Below are 20,521 nucleotides of genomic sequence, written 5' to 3'. Positions count from 1 at the left end.
TGTTTTCGCCACCTTCCCATCGCTTGTTCGACTTCGTCAACATTTCCTTGTCGCACTGCTTTATGACCTGCACCGAATGTAAACATCGGGTACATTTCCAAGTATAACTCAGTACTTAAACTCGAAAGGTGTCATTTATGGTAAAACTAATTTCACATTTCTTGCCCCGATTTTTGCGTTTAAAAAAACTTAAATCCCTTTAAAGGTTTTCTTTTTTAAATGTTTGCCTACCCGGTATTCGTAGGTCATTTTTATTTTCGTAAAAATGACGTCATGGTGCATGTGCTCCACTTCCACGGACAATTGTGCCATCATCACGCTCAAGTGCCGTGATAATCTTACGGATGGAAACGATAATCCTTTTGCAGGTACAACCTTCTATAGTAATATGTTACTATTTATAGTATATGTGTAATATTATATTGCTGACGCCTTTGCAAATTATGTTGAATCACAATTTAGAAGAACATTGCTTCCCTAGCTGGTGGACAATAGGCGTAGTTTTACCTATCTTTAAAAAAGGTGATAATACAGACTCTAATAATTATCGAAGTAATACATCAACTTTTTGGTCTGCAAAGCTATTATTGTGTTAATAAATGAAAACAAACAACATGAGACGATGGGCGAATGAGACTTATTAACTCATTGATGGTTAATTGGTAAAACCAGTCTTTATTTTGATAATGTAAGTTCAAAAACACAGATAATAACAAGTAGACAAATAATCACAAAGTAATAATGGTAGTCAATGTTTGTAAGTAATTATGGTAGTCAATATTTGAAAGTAATTATGGTAGTCAATATTTGTAAGTCATTTTTAGTCAATATTTGTAAGTCATTATGGTAGTCAATATTTGTAAGTTGAAATATCAAGAATTAGTTCTACTAGCAATTAAACTATACATTTACAGAATTGAGAAGTAAGCATAAATGCTTATTATAAGTCTGTCTTCTGTATAACATTAGAACAAATGACATGTGGTGTTAACATGTTGTCATATTTGATTCATAATTCACACTTAATAAGAATAAACAGGCATTGACAATTGTTACAGAAGATGACGTAATCAAAATGCAAAAAAATGGTTTAAATTACATCTATTTCTAAATGCATAAAAATAAACAAAAAATTGACATTGTGTAGTACGGAAAGAGAGATGGAAGGGAAAGAGAAGTAGCTTAGGCAAGACAGAGACGATGAGTATGTTCGATGTTGAAATTAGTTTGTATAACGTTTGGTGTTAGGAATAAATGTTCATACTTGGTAGAAGATATGCTTATTGATAATTGAGGTGTAAGATGTGTCTTCAAACAATATAAGTTGTATAGTTGTATAGGGTTAAGGGGACTGATATTTTCAAACAAGACCTTTCTGTGCTTAGTATATAATGGACATGTAAAAAAGTGTTAAGTGTCTTCTATTGCTCCAAATGTACACAGGGGACTTTCTACGATATTCTTAGGAGGAGATGTTCATTAACATTGCTGCAGTGCATTCAAAGGTAAGCATGGTGAAAGTGGTTGACGCCAGACCCTTGGTGATAGTGAGCATTGTTATTAAACAACAAGAGTTATGATTGCAGTGATGTAGTTTTTCTCATGGATGACGGAAGCGCATTTCACAAAGAGATTGTTGATGGTAGAACGATTGAGAGACGTGTTGCGATTTGCAATTCAAGTTCCGTAACCGTAAGAGGTTTTTCTGAGACTATTGGACAAATATACTGAAACTGATGAAGGCATTTAACAAGAAAGATAGGATGTAGTCATACAATAATGCATTTTGTACAAGAGACACAATATGTATGTTTTACGTCTAGATTTGAGTTGCTTAAATTTCCGAAGTGAATTAATGTGTTTCCATACGATCTCTTTTAGAACATGTTTCTCTTCAGGCGAACAGTAATATCGTAGATTTTCATAACGCTGTGCGCAAAAATAAACAAAACTCATTGAAGAAACTTACAGCCCGAAGCTGCCATTGAGGTGAAAAATACTTTCTCCTTGATATTTAATATGCATAACGATCATGTTTCTTAACTGATGGATGAGCTTGTTTTGTTGAGTGTTTTTGTAAACAAAACTGACAGATAGGGCAAATTTACAAGAATAGGATTAATCGGGAACATGTGTCACGGTTTAGTTGACAAACTCTCTATGCATCTTTCAAATTTCATGGAATTTGATCACTTTAAAAAATAAAATTATGTACCTAAATGTTATATTGACACATAAGTCTACCATTTCTTTTTGATCACATCATAATCAGCATCCATGTTCCTGCGAAGGGTTAGAGCACTGGAAGTATCATATCCACTATCGCCATCTGTTTCAGACTTTCCATAAACGTTATCTGTGTCAGAGCTCTTCAATTCATGTTTGTTCAAATGGTTATATGTATCACTGTCATCTCCGATATTATTATGGCCTTTGCCGTCGATCAGGTTATTCGATATATCGTATTCATTTTCAGTTTGTCTGTCCGACTTTGGCGGCATTCCATCTTGATGAATATGATCATACTCATTAGTTCGATGTAATGTGACTTTGTTATAAGTGTTATTTGGCTTGGACAAATCAGACCTGGCTGAGCTGTTTTTGTCATGGGCTGTTTCGTTATCATCATTAGTATCATTCTGCGACATTTCGGTCAAATCATAATGGTCAACATCGGTCGTATCTGGCTCTGCATAGTGTTCGGTATCCTCATTGGTTTCTTCATCAAACGTTTTTTCAAGCACAAAATAAGAATGATTTGTGGCTGTTAAGTCATCCATTGTGTTTGTAGTAGATTCAAATATCGGTGTTGATATGCATGCTATTTCGGTGGCTGTGTCTTTGGTATGGTTGCTGTTTTCATCATTTTGTTTGTAGCACTTTGTTAGAAGTCCCCTGTAAAGTCAAACAAACGTAGCATTTGTTTATCATTTTGGCTACTATATATTATATGTCGGAGACGCGGACGATGACATCAAAGATACTTAAGGCACTGCTTTGCCTTTTTCTTCGAAAATCAATCGAGGGAAAGACCATGTGTTGTATATCACGGTAATTTTACAAATACACGATTAACAATGCAATCAAATTCAACATACAAGTTCATTGCGTCATGTTTTAAATGTGTTCATTCCATAACAACTGTGCTACAACTAAGAGAAATATTTTGACGTTCTTTTAAGTGCAACATATAGAAAAGTGCAAGGAATGTTGACGTTTTAAACATAAAGGCAACAAGATAAGGAAATGTCGCTTCAACTGAGATTTGCCTTGAAGAGAAAAGTTAACCTCTTATCCTTAGTTTAAGTGAAACAACATTTTAAATGTTCGTGTATCGATTCATTAGGACAATTATATAAAACAAAACAAATCTAAAAAGTAAACCGACCTTCTTTTAAAGAACACCAGCACTATGACCGTCACAATGATAAGCACTACCAGAGAAACGGACACACCAGCAGCGAGACCTGCCGTTGATCCTGCAATATAACAGATAATTTGGGTGTTGATGTAGTCACACTCATTTGTGTTTGCAAGAATGTGAGTTCAATCGTGCGCAATCAATATTTGATAACTCATTTTATATATCATACTTGTTTATATGTATTTTTGTTTAGTTATTGTTGTTTTTAGGAACAAATATACAAGTTGTATTCAATCACGTTTTACAATGGGTGCAAAAAGCTCGATTTGCGATTAGCTAAATATCCATTCGATTCATACCAGATTACGGCGGGTGTTTCATATGTTATGTTATTAAACTCAGGAAATGCGGACTGTTCATGATTCAAGCATATCTGTTATTCCATATGTTGGTTGTTTCTCTTCTTAATAATTTACATACGTTGTTATACATCATTATTATACTCACTCGTGAACTCATATTTAGATATATTAGGCACTCACTGGAAATCACCAAATTTCACTTTTCATACGCTCTAAAGAGTTAAGGTAGAAAGTTGTTAAACGTTAATACATTTAAAATGTCACAAAGGTCGGAGGTCTGTTACAGAAGGGTATATTGCGCCGCATATTTAATGATGTTGTCAATTTTTTTCAGAGGACAATTGCCCGAGACGTTTGTTATCTGTATTGTCTCTCCTTGCACGGTATTTTTACGACGTTATATTGTAATAGTTGATATCTTCAAGTACACTTTTAAGTCAAATGATGGAATGTAACGCATTTCTCTTTACCATAAAAGTAGCTAATACCGTAACCTTTTGAAAAATCAAAATTAAAAACATGTTCCGTTAGATTTAGTTATTTAAGAAGTAAGTATACCTCAACTATTTGATTTGAAAGTTCTTAGCGTGTCCCTTACACTCTAAATGTATCATGATCTATAGATAATTAGGTTTTTCGATCACCTTAAGAAAAAACACTGAATTTTGTGTCAACTAGGTAAAAACGTTAATATTATAGAATGGCATACAGTATAGTAATTCACTTTAGGAATTTATCGTCAATACGTAATAGAACATTCTTAAATCTTGGAATATTGTGCTATATAAGTTGTCGATTTCTTTTGTTTAAAACTGATTGTTGAACTTCAAAATAATAATGTTCCCCACTAAAATGAAACTGTAAAAAGGGATCCATGTATATGGTAAACTATAAACATACCCCCTTCGTCCTACGCTAGAAGTGACATTGGAATGAAGGCAAATAATACAGGTTAAAAACAAATCTTGTTTTTGTTTGTTTTGAAAGTATTATATCTTAACTACTGTAATGTATTATTGTATAAAATTACACCAAAGCAACTATTGATAGTAGCTCGTGTATTGTGTATTGTAAACGTCCATACAACGAAGTTATATCAACAGAATGATGTTTATCAATGCAAGAGTTCCAGATATCTTATGTTTCTCAAAAGTAAATAGAGCCAACTGCAGGGGTCATTAGATTTTTTGCACTCTGTCTATTAAGGAAATATGAAAAAAAGACGTGCTATTATACGGATCATATTTGTAGATTTCTTTGTATTGTTGTTCAAAATCGAATGTAGAATCTCTACTGGACTGTACTTAAAGTGCTCATACTTTGAACTGTTATAAAACTTCATTTTATAACCTGTTGTAATTTTGGCTGGTGTCGTGTTTGATTCTAAAAAAAGTTGGTTGTGTCTCTCGTCGCGTTGTGCTATCTGACAATAATAGAAAAAAAAACATAAACGTAAAATCATATACTCTGTACAAACTTGGCTTGGATCAGTGTGCCCATGAAAAGGATCTTGGTTAAAGTTAGGCTACTGGGCTCGTCATTGTGGTTTCTATAATATAGTTACTATTTATCAGTTTTTTAATCAACGATGAGATTAGAAAGGATGTTTTTAAAATTTACAACATACTATTTCTGGTATGTTACTTTCCCAAACGGCCATAAACATGGGCTTCTAGTGATACATCATAGACATTAATCAACCATGAAGGACTCTGGCAAAAACGTGATCAGTTAATTGAATGAGTTCAGATAACATTAATGTCATAGTTTTACTTCTATTGTCAACTGAAAGAGGAACTTCATCGAAAGCAAAAGTAGAATTGTTAACATAAACATAATGTTTTAAAAGCCTGTCCAATTTAAAATTGAGCATTTATTCCATACTATCCAAACATTGATATGAAACCATACTGAAAACAATTAAACTTATTCAGTAAAAAAAATAAAAGGCGAACATCAAAATGTAAACATTTTTTTTTATCACAATATTTATATAAAAAGTAAGTAAGTACGGCGCACACTACAGATTAATGCCATTTTTTATATAACGGCTATTAATTTTATCTGTACCTAAATCATATGCTGATTTATCGTTAAAGTCAAATGAGTTAAACATGATAATGCATTTAAATAAAGATGCATTAAGCTATATTTTGCGCCTTTAAAAGATCTTCTAGATAGAGTATCATCTGGTCTAACATAACGCAAAGTTACAAGCATATACGCACTACTCAGTGAGAAAAGACTGAGAATCAAATCCAATCAATCTGCACTGAGTAGTGCGTATATGCGTGAAACTGTGCGTAATGGTAAACCAGTTAATGTTCTACATTGGATTTGATTCTCAGTCTATAAAACTGTAAGTTAATACGCGCCTTGGCACGGTGGGCAAAAACAAAGGGCGTTGATAAGCATGTTTGGGTGAACGACTCGGTACGGTCATCGAAAACCAATTAAGAACTAAAGCGTTTAGGAAAGCTTAACCTTACACATTTAGTATTCACAAATGATAATCATGCTCAATTTGTATTTACCTCCTGTGCACAAGCTCTTTCTCATTTCATCTTCCTCAGCAAACTTGACGTAATATTTTTCGTTGATCAGCATCACATATGCATACTTCAAAGGTGGATAGGTGCTATTATCTGTAAGTAAGGTAATGGAGTAGTAAATGCTATACGACGTATGATCGAAACTTAAATACACTTTCTCAATTGTTCCCAAGTTGCACATTACACGTCTCTCATTTCAAATACTTAGAATTTCGAAAAGTATTTAAATACGTTCGCTTAAATATGTTATTCATAAGCAGAACAAATCATACGTTTCTATATTCTTTCAAAAAGTTGCATTATATAATGTAATTTGAACAATATGCATACCGTCCGGTGACCTGTCACGAAAAAATGAACAAATCAGAGCCATGGTAGTTGTTTATCTGGTTAACGTTTCTTATAATGACTTAAGTAAATAGCTGCAACCGCCTATACGTTAAATCGCGGTAACATTATGAAAATATTAGACGGTTATCCCAAATAGAATGATGTACATACCAAGGATATCGTTCAAAGATATAATAGATTCTGTTTTAATTATTCCAGTCCAATGGTTCTGTGCGTCATTGTTTGTAAAATTCGTATTTTTGATACTTTGTATCGATGCAGGGAATTTTTCTTCAGCGACGCAGTTTTCAACAGCCTGTGCCCAAAGTTCATTACTTTGATCATAACTTTGTATTTCCGCCATCGCCATCGCATTATAATCTATAACATAATAGAAAATACATCTTGGTTAGAAAAAAATCACACTTAAGCATGGAAATGTTCAATTGGAGACATACGTTCCCACCTATAGAAACGTTTGTTGTAAGATGTGTACCCATGCCACTGCCACTGCCACTACCACTACTACAAATACTACTACTACTTCTACAACAACCACGGCTTCTGTTACTGCTTCTGCTGCTGCTAAAACTACAACCGCAGCTGCTGCTTCTATTACTACCACAACTACAACTTCGATTACTACTATTACTACTACTAATACTACTACTACTACTACTACTACTTCTACTACTTCTTCTACTACTACTACTACTACTACTACTACTACTACTACTACTACTACTACTACTACTACTACTACTACTACTACTACTACTACTACTACTACTACTACTACTACTACTACTACTACTACTACTACTACTTAACTATAATAATATGCGCACTTTGTTTAAAAGTGAACTTTTGCAAAAGCACAAAGCATTTGATGTCATAGATGTTCAAACGGCTAATCTTTAAACGTGATATGTCACTATTCTAGCGCCTGTAATGCCAGCAATGTCCAATAATAAACAAAACGGTCATTTTATAACTAAGTAGGCTGGATAAGTGCAACGACAATGGGTCTAACAAATATAAATTTTCCGAAAAACAAAATCATGCTATCAGACGAAATCCTTTCAATATTTGATGAAATATGGTCACTCCCTAGCTTCATACCAAGAGCCAATTTAAAGACCCGCAGCTCTAAGACGAACTATCTGTTGCTAAAAAGAGCATTTCGCACTTCATTACAACAATGTTTACTAACATTCAAACAATCCCACTCAAACAAAGGAGTTATTCTGTTCAACAAATCCTAAACAGTTAAAAAGTTAAACAAAAGGTTAAGGGTGAACAACTCTTGAACGATTTTGGTGTATAGTTTATTGACTCCAATACATCCATTTGTTGAGTGGGTGCTATAAAATTGTAAGGCTGCGCAACTTGATTTGTCTTGTTTTAATTGCGATACATGTTGCATGAACAAATAGAAATAATTACCTACAAAAATATGTGTTGCTGCATAATAGTTTCGGGGTGCTATTTAAAGTGCATGACTCCCAATAATAATTAAAACCAGGTCTGTAATTATAGTAGAACAGTAGGCAGTTTCTGTGAATGTCTTGTGAATTATTGCTAGGAGGAACTGAAATATAAAAGTTGACGTATCAACAACGTACAAAGTACACCATGTGCAATATCGTATTTAAATCAAATATCAATTTATATGTAATTGATAACTATCAAAAAACCTGTACCATTTTCTACAGTGTAAAATGAAAACTTATGGGCTGTGTCACCACATGGATATTGATCCGCTTCTTCACATTTTACTCCGCATTTTCTCCGCTTGAAGTTATCACTGGCACATTTACATCGCAAACCCTGAAATAGCATTCATACTTTAATACCTATTTCTGAGCTACTTTGGCTATCGGCAAAATGTCATGCAAGTATCGGCCAGTTACAACAATAAGATAGAAGCGTCAAAAAGAGGCCATTCTTTCTATAAAAAAAAACACTTGTTGAAAAAAGCCCATTCAAATTCATCTTTTGACATAGTTTTGTAAAATAAGAAGATTAGGTGTAATTTGAGATTTTAAGCAACGGAATTAAACTTAAATGTTAAATCTCTTTCGAAGTTATACTTTAAACTAAATAATAAATAATGTGCATTACTTTTTCAAATGATGCTGAAATAAACATTTGATAATTATTAAGACTGATCATTTTCAATCATTTACAAAAACCTGTTTTGAAAAGGAACAAATCATGCTGAAAAAAATAAATTCTACCATTTTGGAGCATGTGTACTTTGGCAAACGTTTATGATTCTGTGATTGTTTGAAAACTAATTTCGCGAATAATTCCGGTTACTTAAAACGTCTGCAAAGAGGTATCCATGAAGTCCCTTGCAACAAGTTTGTACAATATCACTGTTTTCACATTCCATACTAAGTATTGTCAGTAAATTAAATTTTGGCTACATGTGTCAATAATATGTCTAACCACAATGTCTGGACAACATTTCTTCTCAGCCATCGCCTTGATTATTTAATGTTTTGAGAGACTTGATATAAAACAAGAAATTGCATTGAAGGTTGCAAACAGCAAACATTCGTGTATAGTATGGCTACTTGTATGTTATATTTTAGATATCAAACCAGAAATGACAACACATTGTTATCGACAGAGACTAGCCCAGTGCACAAACATCTAACCAAATAATTGTTTAAAGGACAAGATAAAAGGCCGTCAAACCCCAAACAAATTACGGAACGATGCAAGCAAATAAACCTCAATATAAAAACGTCGAGGGGCCGAAATTCCAACTATTGTTGTTCTTGGAAAAGCTTTGTAAAATTTGTCATTTTATTATCGTTGCGTTTGCCTTTTAAAGACTATAAATATCAGAACGCCGAAGATATTATTCAGTCATCATTGTCCCATCAGTCAGCCTACCCGTTTCTGTCACATTTCCAATATTCGTGCAAAATCCTAAGTTTAAATATTTCTTAACTCGTCCTGGAATAACTCACCGCTGTTGAGCTTTGTATACCGAACGTTTGGCATCCCGTTTTACGTCTACATTCGCCAAGAGTTGAAACAGAATAACTGGCTCCATCAATCAATTGGCCACATCCTTCAAAAGAAAAACATTTTCTACTGGAAGCAAGTTACTGACAAATCAAACAAACCGCGGTGAATAATATCTTTCAGCATAACTGTAAGTTAAACGTTTTATTACCCCAAATACAGTGAACGTGGACCTTAAAGAAAGAGTTTTTAAGAAAAGTATTGCCAGCCACGTTAGCGATTTAATGAACAAATAAATACTGGTAAACTAGAAAGTATGCTCCTTCCAAGACAAACTGCATTACTTTAATACTTAATTATTGTCGTTGGTAACTACAATACTTTATCTATCTGGTGGTTGAGTATTTGAAGTCATTTTATAAAATTATTTGATGTTTGTTATTTATAACCATCTCCCTTTATAAGTTACTGCCACTGATATATGATTACCTATATATTTATCAAAATGTATACACCCTTTATTTACTTAGGGAAGCTATGTTGAATAGCTATGTGCTCTGTTGTCTGTGTATTGTAAGTGGCATTACTTTAAAAAAATATCCTGAGGTTAGTCAGACGAGCCATGTAGAATTGCTGTGTTTGAATGACTGATTTCGCTGTTGTTTCGACTGGATTAATTTGTTTGTATGTGGAGTCTGTTTCTTATATTTGAAGTTACTGTATCGGTTTATATTATTTGTTTACATTTTTTATTTTTCTTGTCATGCTAGTTGACGTTAGCATTTATTTGGATTATGTTTTTAATGGTTAAGGTATTGGTAAATGTTGAGACAAAATTCAGGTTGCGTTTAAAGCTCGTGCTTCAGTCGCCGTTCAAAGGCGGTAACTCAAATATCAAAAATGCATCAAATAAATAAATGCTATACTATTGTTTTTTAACCATTTCAAAAATAAACTTGGCTTGTAAAGAAAGACAATCTAATTATAACGGACTTGTTTTTTGATATTTATATATTTACATAAATACGTGCATTTACTTACCAACATAAGCATAACTAATCCATGTTTTGGCATATCCAATCCAAAATCCATTGTCTTGATCTCCTGCATTTGTAAGAAATTCCAAACCATTTTCAACAATGCATGAGTCATAATCCGTGCAGGTTACCGTTGGTTCTGCCAATGTGCATCTAGACTCGTCCCTTTTCGTTTTTTCTTGTGAAATGGAAACTTCCTGACCTGAAAATTCCACATTATTAGGCAAGTGCTGATCTATATATGTCTTATAAATAGTAACAGATTCATTTAAAACTTTTGTTATGCCTTATAGCATAATATTAACCAATTGTAGAAGATGTAAATGTCTGATATATTTCAACAATGTCTGTGCCCATCCGCTCAGCCAAACTGAACCAGAATTTATCAACATCAGTGCATTCAATTCACCATCAAACAATTGTTTATGTTTATTGAAAATAAAAGGAGTTTTTGAAGATGAGTTGAGTAAACCTTTCTTACATAGAAATTACTAGCCTTCTTAACTGATGCTGGGAGTTCATACAAAGTCAACTTTTCACATACAACTAACGTGAAAACAAATAAAATGAAACTCATCCCCCTAATCAAAGAAAACAACATATTTTGAGTTGTTGTACTATGTTTCTTTACAATATTTAATCAATAAGCAACTACCTTTTTATCATATAAACGTTTTAGTTAAAATCGCGGTTCGCTTGACCTTTTACTTTTCTTTGTACTGTTTGTCAGGTACCTATCGATAGAGACTTGCATTGTTTTGGTGAAAACTACATGGACGAACCAAGATCAATAAGCAAAATGACCCTATATCGCTACACTGATTAAAATGAACAACTTGTCAGTGGTTATTAAAGATAATGTTGCTTGCTACGGAAGTAAGTAGTTGCCGAGCATTTTGATGGTTAATATGGAGGTTTGTCCTTTTAAAAGTATATCAATTGAATTTCTTGGGAAGTCAAGACCCTTACCCTATGGAATCAATGTTTGTTAAAGGAATCTTTTATTGCTATGTATGGAGATAGTTGCTATGAGAGAAAATGCTTGCTAAGGAGGTCATTGGTTTAGAAGGATGCCATTGGTTGTAAAGGTATTAAGTGGCAGCTAAGGAAGTAATTGATTGCCTAGGTACGTGTAGCTAATGGAGGCTAAGGAAGTCAATGGTTGAGCAGGTAGTCATTGATTGCTATAATATAAGAAATATGCCGAATAAATCATTGGTTGCTAGGAAAATCACCGGTTGCTAAGGAAATCATCAAGTTCATTGGTTGCTATTGTTGGCGGTAGTCGGTAAGAACGTCATTACGTTGGTTACCAAAGAAGAAAATGTATGCTTAGTAAGTCAATGGTTGCCAAGGAGGTCATGTGATGCTAGGACAGAATGTGGCAACTAAGGAAAAAATGGTTGCTAAAGGGTCATTAATTGTTAAGGAAGAAAACTTTACTATATAAATATATAGAAACCAAAGACCACTTGGATAGGGCCAGCTTCGAAATGAGGGATATAATTTGAAAAATCTTGGTAAAAGGCCACAACATGAGTCTGCACACCAAATATAAGAGAAGAAGAATTTCAAAGACTTTACTATATATCTGAAAACCTAGAACCTCTGGGGCATGGCCAGCTCCTTTCGGAAGTAATTTGAACAATCTTGGTAAATTACCTCTACATAAGTCTTCAAACCAAATATCAAGGTTCTGAGCCATGCGGTTTCCCAGTAAATTTACATTTTACTGACCGTTCCAAGGCGGTACCTAACAATTCTTGATAAGCATACCAATTATATATATATAGTATTTATGCACTGTGCTGTTTGTAGAGTTGTGTGCTGTTCTATGTTTCTTGTTTGTGAATTTGTGTTCTATGTCTTTGGCATTGCCCATTGCCACTAAACCGGGTTTATGTTTAAACTTTTTGCTACTGAGCATGTTTCTGTAGCTTTTTGTATATATATTCAGAGAAGAAAATAAAACACAAAAGAAACAGAAAATCCGCAACGCCCGATGCTAGCATAATTCTTGGTCTTGCGGTTTCAGACAAAAAATATTTCAAACTTCGGCGGGGTCATTTTTGACCAAGGGACATAATTAGAATAATCATGGTAAAGGACCACGTCATGAGACTGGATACAAAATATAAAGGGTCTGAGCCTACCGGTTTTAAAGAAGAAGATTTTCAAAGATTTTATTTAATTACGTCTACAGGAAACTTGTTATGCGTGGGTTTAAAGTTTATAGAATACTCGTGATAACCGATGCGGCGCAACGTTTGACCCCAGTATTATCGAACTTGGTTAAGTACTACTACACGAGGCTGCATACGTAAGACCATTGGTCTGGCCCAAGCGGTTTCAGGGAATAAGGATCTTAAACTTCGCCTATTTAAGTCTATAAAATTCAATAGAAAGCTATGGGGCGGGACCATTTTTAATCCAAGGACATAATTAGAGTAATCTTTATAAAGGACCGTTTAAGTTTGAACATGTTGACAACGAACGCCGAACATAGGGCATTCATAAGAGTTCACTATTAGCACTTCTTGTGCTAAGAAACATGATTAGAGGCACAATTCGAGAGTCAAACTTATTTCAATAGATAGATACTTTTTATTCCTCCATAAAATGAAAAGCAAAACATTGATATATATACAAATAATGACACATATTATGAATTACATTTAACCCAATAATATTCAAACAATACGAGTAAACCAAACATGCATATTATGTACACATGTAGACAAACAGAATAAAATATCAAGTACTCTCGAAAGATAACAAAATTAAGCATTGGTAAGAAATATTTAGATTTAGAGCAGCCCTCTATTCCTAGGTATAATTACACACATAAATGCAAAGCTAGTACGAAAAACGAATAACTAGGAAAGCAGAGTGTGATTTTACAATATACCTAATTCTGGATCAACTTAATTCAACAAGTTATTGACACAAGCTACATATGATTTTAGCAAGGTACAAATCACTTGACATTGTACTATCCACTGTTCCTGCCTGAGATAGAATATGAACAGATTGTATCAATGGGCTCATCGCGCGCAAGTTATTGAAGTTCATAAAGTTGAGCATTAAATAATCCCACATTTTCAGTCTACAATTTTGCAACTTGAGACAAAAGCAAATTCTGTGAACAACCATATTATCTGTCAGCATATCACATTTGACGCAACGTCTCGTAAAGTTGTTCGAAACGAGTTGACACATTGTGCGAAGTATTGTGCAACACAGGGGACATAATCTAGGACTATTTCTTGACACTTCCCATAAGGTTGCTCCAGTCTTCTCCCTTAGTACAGTGCAAACGAATGGGCTGAAACTGGACCGATTTAGTCTTCTATACTTACTTACGAGAATTGGATTTTTGACGTTAGTATCAATGCTTGCTTTCCACGTATACTGTGACGGAAAGGTCCCGCTATGCATGTAGTTTAGCAATATATCTAGAAGTCCGTATTTCGATAACAGTCTGTAAAAATCTGGTATACAGCCACGAGATTGGTTATCATATCCAAGGTACGTACACAGTCGTATGTTGAACACCTGTTTAGCGATATATGTATTTCGGAGCCGACATAATTGCCCGAAAAATTGAAGTTTTCGCAAATGTTTCAATGGGTGGAATAGCTATAGCACAGAGTGACCAGTCTGTATTGCTGCTCTTATGGAGTGATTGCATATATTTAATGCAAAATCGGTGCGCTCTTTCTAGTTTCAGTAAGTCCGATGGCGATATGATTGACCATAATTCACACCCATATAAAGTCTTCGGTATGACAATAGATGTATATATTGTCTTTGACGTCAGCGGGTTAAGAGTTTCAGGATGAAACCACTATTACAAATGCTGATGAACGTTCCCTTCAGTTTGGTACATGCGTCACGAATAATATCCGAAGTATTTAGATGCGCGTCACATTTAATTCCCAAATGAGTATAGTCCTTTGCTTCATTTAGAAGTTTATTACCAAGTTTGAATGTTCGTCTACTCTGTATGTTCTTACATTCATTAAATACCAATATTGAACATTTGTTAGCATTATATGTATATCTCCACTGTTTTGAATACAACTCGCAAATGTTTAACATGGAATTAAGTCCACTGACAGAAAAAGAGATACGCACCATGTCATCTGCCACTGTTGGTGATCCGAGTTTCATGTCAAACATACAAAAACCATGACCGCTATTTTGTAGAGTGTTGATTAGTTCGTTGATGTATAGGAGGTAGATCAACGGCTGCCGGACCGGAAACCACTCGGAAATATTGCCCAGGTAGCGAACACAGCTAGTCATATCTCGGTACATCGCTGCATAACTTAATATGGAAGTGGGGTCCATCTTACACTCCTTTAATAGTTTGTAAAGGATTCCGGTGTGCGACACGGTATCGAATGCTTTCCTACAGTCCATAAACGCTGCGTACACCCTAGACCCATGTTCACGTGCGAAATGTACGCTTTCACGAAAGACAAATGACGTCATGGAACACCCAAGACCTTCCTGAAAACCACCTTGTTGTTTATTGATGTTTTCCATAATACACTCTTTACTTCGCACTAAAAGTATCTGTTCATACAACTTAAATAGAACCGGAGAAAGGGTAATTGCTCGATAATTGTCAGGATTATCCTTCGGTTTCTTCCCACCTTTATGTAGTGTTATGATGACCCCTCTTTTCAGTGAATTGGGAATGTGCCCGTTTCTAAGCATCCACGTAAAAACGTTAGCAATAGCGTGGGATAACGGTTTCGTCACATGAATAAGATGTTCGTATTGTATGCCATCCATCCCAGCAGCTTTACCACACGGAAGAGCGGAAATGACGTCATAAACCGTATCCGGAAGTACTGTAGCGTTACGATCTGGTTCCAGTGAAGCGATAGTATCCTGAACCTCAGCCGTCACCGACCGTTCCCAGTCGATGTAGTCGTCTGCTATGTCCGACGGCGTGTATAGATCCCGGAAATAGTCAGCCCAACCATCCGTTATCACTTTGGGATCTCGTACCACTGTCCCTTTAAAGTTTATACCGGAACACAGTTTACTTTTACCACAATGTCGCCTTTTATTCACAAGTTTCCAGAAACCGTTGGCATCTACTTCAGCCATTTTGTCAATATCATGATCGAGTTTCTGTAAATATTGCGTCACACAGTACCTATGCAGACGACGAAAGTCGGTCTTTGCCGTTTTATAGTCAGTATAACTTGTGTTGGTGCCACCTCGTGGGCGTCCGTCAGCACACCAAACGATCTTCAGCGCACGCATATGTTCATGAGCATTTTTCAAATTAGTGTTCCAGTATGGCTTAAGGAATTTCATAAATCTTTTCTTTGGGATACAAGTATCAGCATAATATGACAGTTTATCAGCTAACATATTACATGCATTATCAATACCGTCAATATCAAGATCACAAGCTCCTATATGCAAAATATCTCTGTCTCTTTCAATGCAATTATTGTACATATCAATGTCACAATTGTTTGCTTTACGCCAGTTAGGACATACATTTGGTACATGGGCTTCGTTATCAGTGAAAACAATATTCGGAACCTGCAATTGTAAAAAGACAGGCACATGCCTTGAAACATTAAGACAACTATCATCAAAAACAAAACATTTTGATATACAGTCAATGAGCTCCCTTGGAATGCATATGAAGTCGATCAGTGTTCGATATTTCTGATCATATGACACAAAAGAATATGGTGAACCCGTACACATGTGTAAACAGTTAACAGGTACAGTATTATAATGATCGAGAAATTGACTTAACAATTTGTCACGGTTACTAATACTAAAATCTGGTATGTACTTGGCATTAAAATCACCCAGAAACACACAAACTCCACTATTTGAGTATTGGTACCATAAATCATACAGTTTATCAATATGATCTCTATACAACGAAATAGAGTGATTACTTCATGGTAGATATAACTGAAAAAAGAACATATACTCATTCGGTGATAACTGTAGCTGAATACCAACTAAACGGTCACTATCAATGTTAAGAGGTACAATTTTATCATTGTACTTTTTGTGCCTTAAGATAGCAACACCACCTTTTCCTACTTTTCTAGTGTTCGATATGTCATATAAATCACTATCGCAAACAGCATGGTAACAGTAATCTGAAGACAAATTATCAAACAAGTGTATGTTCTGTGGACTTAACCAGTGTTCAGCAATTCCACATATATCAACGCTATGTTTCACAAGGGTGTCAGTAAGGTAAGTTGCACTCGAGAAAATACCAGTCACATTCCATGTAACGATATTTAAATTCATTAAACACAGAACAAAGATTATGATTAATATGCGCATAAATATGGAATTAGTCAACATTATAGTTTTCTGATGTATCAATCTGTCCGAGACACTCAAACCTATTCTCACAGTTTATGTCTCTGTCGTATCGTGAGTATCCATTTCCGGGTTAACCACCACGCGCCTCGAACCTTGGCGCAGTGAACCGACGTTGATGTCCTCTCCTCCCTCGAAAGGATGCAGCCCCGCCTGCACGAGGAGGGTAGCGGCGGCCCCCTACATCCCCACGCTCCCCAATACGTCCGGAATGGTAACGCCTACCCTCGTAGTCGTTCCGATGACCGACCCTGCTGCGACCACGGTTATTCTCCATATGGCCGCGGCGATCAGGAAGGGGCCGACTCCCACCTTTCTGGTATTGTTCCAGTAGCTCATTGCGCGTTAACCACGGCGCACACTTGACAAAGTCCGACCAAAACCCATCACATAGAAGTAAGTCACTTGCGTCATTAGCCTCGACATTGACGCGAATAACAACCCAGCTCGGTGACCTACGTACTGGGAAAATCCGCACGTTCGTTACAGTTGGGCCTCGTGCATTCACATATGAGTATATGTTCTGAACAGTCACCGATTTATGATAACCACCAACATAAAAACGCCTAGTAGATCGTCGTGACAAGTTAGTAAATTGTTCCTCACCGTTATGAGTTACAATCACTGGTATCTTTTTACGCGTTACTTCAGTGGAGGCGCGTAACGTGGGCCACTCATCATCATCTATGTCATTTCTGGATGCCCTTTCATTGACGGTCGGTGGCGCAGTGACGTCACTATTCTCCGTGGTGACGTCACTGTTTTCGTGGTGACGTCATTAGTATCTGTGATGACGTCATTTGTATCCGTAGTGACGTCACGTTCTACACCTGTTTCACATCTAGATGCTGGCGATCTAACTTCATGTTGTTCTGATGCGCACGCATTATTTGAATAAAACATGTGCCTGAGGCTAGAGACTGCGAACATCTGAGCCCCATCAATAAAACGTTCAAGGTGCCCAATACGAGAATCCAGAGATCCAAGCGCATTTTCAATTGGTTTAATAATGCGTCCCACATCATTCATGTACACTGACATCTTTAAAGCACAATCTTTAATAGTTTTGCCACAGTTAAATAGGTCCACCTTTACATCATTTACAGTTTTTAACAATTGTTTACTTTGTTCACCTCGTAACTTTTCGTTCGCAAAGATCGTCTGCTTTATGTTTAAAACGTCAGCCTGGAGGGCTGCAGTAGTGTCCTTGAGTAGTTGCACTTCTGCCGGGTGATGTTGACTTCTATCATCTTGTGTCTTACGAGCCGGGGTCTGTGAAATCGTGCGTTTGGAAGTGCTTATCATGTCCTTGATCTGTGAGAAATCCTCACCTTCCAGCACGGACACCAGCGCATATATATCGTTAGCTAGCTTTACTGACCGTCTCTCGCCGTTCCGGGTTTCCATCCTGCGTTTAGGTTCGATGGTGTGCCAGAACGGAAAGTCATCGTATGCTTTAACAGCTTCAAAGAACATCGACCTTATATTCTCAAGGTCCGGTTCACTAGAGGCGTATTCACGCAGAAGACGGGAGACAAACATTCCCGACGGCAGTTCACGGTACCAGACAAGCATACGGTTGTACTCTTGGTAGAACTTATCATCTTGGAGAACTCTGGACAGGTTACATATACTCTCTGCATCCGAATTAACTGCATCATCATCAATATTGTCCGTGTTAAAAACGCCATTGTCCGCACGCACAAAGGGCACCTTAAGCTCGGTATTGTCATCGTCGTTAATTGGCTCATACTCGATGTCGGCCATTAAGGTACAGTTAGAACCCGTTAGGTTCCTAATCTTTGATCCACTGAACGTGTACAGCAACGTTAAATATCGCTCACCAATCAAATTGATGTGATATTGTGAACACAGATTTTGCACAAAGAAAAAGTTGTTTTCATCAAATAACTCTTTTCCTGATATTCCATTCGCAGAATTGTTACCACATATGTATAGCACTCATTGAACACTTTAACGCTAAAAGATATCTTAACCAAACATTTACAAAATCATGGTATGCATAATTCTTTGCAATGATGTAACTTCATTAAATAATATGTTTCATATAATCAACGCCACCAAACGTTTTGGGACAAATTGAAATACGAGAATGCGCCATGTAGCATGACACGGAGTTATTACACTTGTTAAACTATGCTATTAATCTCCTCGATCTACCTATCTCATCCAATGATAGACAACCTTTGTCGGAAAGTTGCTACCGAATTTGAGGAATGTACGATAAATACTAAAATTTTGACAAACAACTCATTTACCATGCATATTATACTCCTCAAGTCTTCCGTTCACCTTTAGAAACACATTAAGTGACATAGAAATATTACAGATGTTTAAAACATGTACCATATTAAATGTAAAATTAATTCTCCTATAAGAGAACATTTTAAAACACAGTTAGTATTTTCAATCCTCGTGATTTTTTTTTTTTACTAAACTCAAGCTTCGCTCAAAATATGTTTAATTCGAAAAACCAAGGAAGTGTTAGCAATTACTATTCTACACATTATACACATTGCCTTGAGTTTACAATTTACAACAAGTCCTGTTTTGATGCTGTTTGTTGAATGCTTTCATATTCAATGCTTGCAAATAAGCCTTTTACGTTGAGAATGAATTTTTGTTTAACAGTCACAATTAGAAAACGATGTTCATCCTAAATGTAATTGTTTATGTTTAAATATTTAAACTATATAAATAAATATATCCTTACAAATTGATACTTAAGTTGAACGGGTGTTATATTGAAATAGCACAGTACCTTTACAAATTATTCCCAAACAACACAAAATTGTCACAATTACACATTTCAATGAATTCATTTTGTGTTACTTCATATCCTATCACTTCCTTAAAGAAAACCTGGTAACGCGATCTCAGGTTAAAACTATTAAATTTAATATTAAAACTTCCGTGTTGTATAAAAACGTTAAACGTTAGAGTAGTTATCTAGTTTACATTGAAGAGACCTCGAGAGTTTAAATCGAAGTATCTTTATCTCTTTCGTATTTAGTCGTTATTTTGCATTAAAGTTGGATATTTAACTGCATTTCTATTTATGATAGCACAATATTTCAGCGGCAATTTAAGGTCTTTCCAGTTAAAAAGTTAGTTTGATGGACCAAAACATAACAGTTATTTTTTGTTTTAAAATTGATATCTTTCTTATTTGAAACTATATCATCAAGAAAAAGCAAGACATTTTTCGCTTATTAAGCGAATGTTTCAGGCATTGAACATTTTGTCAGATTAACGTTAAGAAAACAAAACGATGCTTAAATAGCTCAACTTGAAATTATGCAGCAAAGCACACATAACAAAAACTATTATGTAGTATATGTTTTCCGGTGATAAATAAAAATTTCTCAGTGAAATGAAAATGATGATTTCGGTGATGATTTGATGATTTCAGTGTTTCAAACAGTGAAATAACGTTTTTATATTATTCACTGTTTTGTTCCAAATTAAACGTTTGCGCGCACTGAGCTT

General features: G+C 35.4%; 1 protein-coding gene across 1 annotated transcript; it reads right to left on the bottom strand.

Moving 5' to 3' along the window:
* Positions 1–661: 661 nt before the first annotated feature.
* LOC128219965 (uncharacterized) lies at positions 662–19,870 on the bottom strand. Its single transcript, XM_052928178.1, has 9 exons — positions 19,794–19,870; positions 10,632–10,829; positions 9,593–9,696; positions 8,312–8,438; positions 8,059–8,199; positions 6,780–6,989; positions 6,261–6,371; positions 3,389–3,479; positions 662–2,895 (listed from the first exon to the last, which is right to left on the bottom strand). Exons 1-9 carry the CDS (start codon positions 19,852–19,854, stop codon positions 2,241–2,243), a joined length of 1,698 nt encoding a protein of 565 aa, XP_052784138.1. The 5' UTR covers positions 19,855–19,870; the 3' UTR covers positions 662–2,240.
* Between the last annotated feature and the right edge of the window lie 651 nt (positions 19,871–20,521).

The sequence above is a fragment of the Mya arenaria genome, chromosome 15 (assembly GCF_026914265.1).
Source record: "Mya arenaria isolate MELC-2E11 chromosome 15, ASM2691426v1".
Lineage (NCBI taxonomy): Eukaryota > Metazoa > Mollusca > Bivalvia > Myida > Myidae > Mya > Mya arenaria.
This window is presented reverse-complemented; position numbering and strand designations above follow the sequence as displayed.

What these genes read in the sequence shown, in the direction of transcription:
- LOC128219965 (XM_052928178.1), bottom strand. Translation starts at nt 19,854, where the DNA reads ATGAATTCATTGAAATGTGTAATTGTGACAATTTTGTGTTGTTTGGGA. An exon ending in GATTAGTTATGCTTATGTTG is followed by an intron (nt 9,697 to 10,631) that starts GTAAGTAAATGC and finishes TTTCTTTTGAAG; the next exon opens with GATGTGGCCAATTGATTGAT. An exon ending in CTGGTGTTCTTTAAAAGAAG is followed by an intron (nt 2,896 to 3,388) that starts GTCGGTTTACTT and finishes TTGACTTTACAG; the next exon opens with GGGACTTCTAACAAAGTGCT.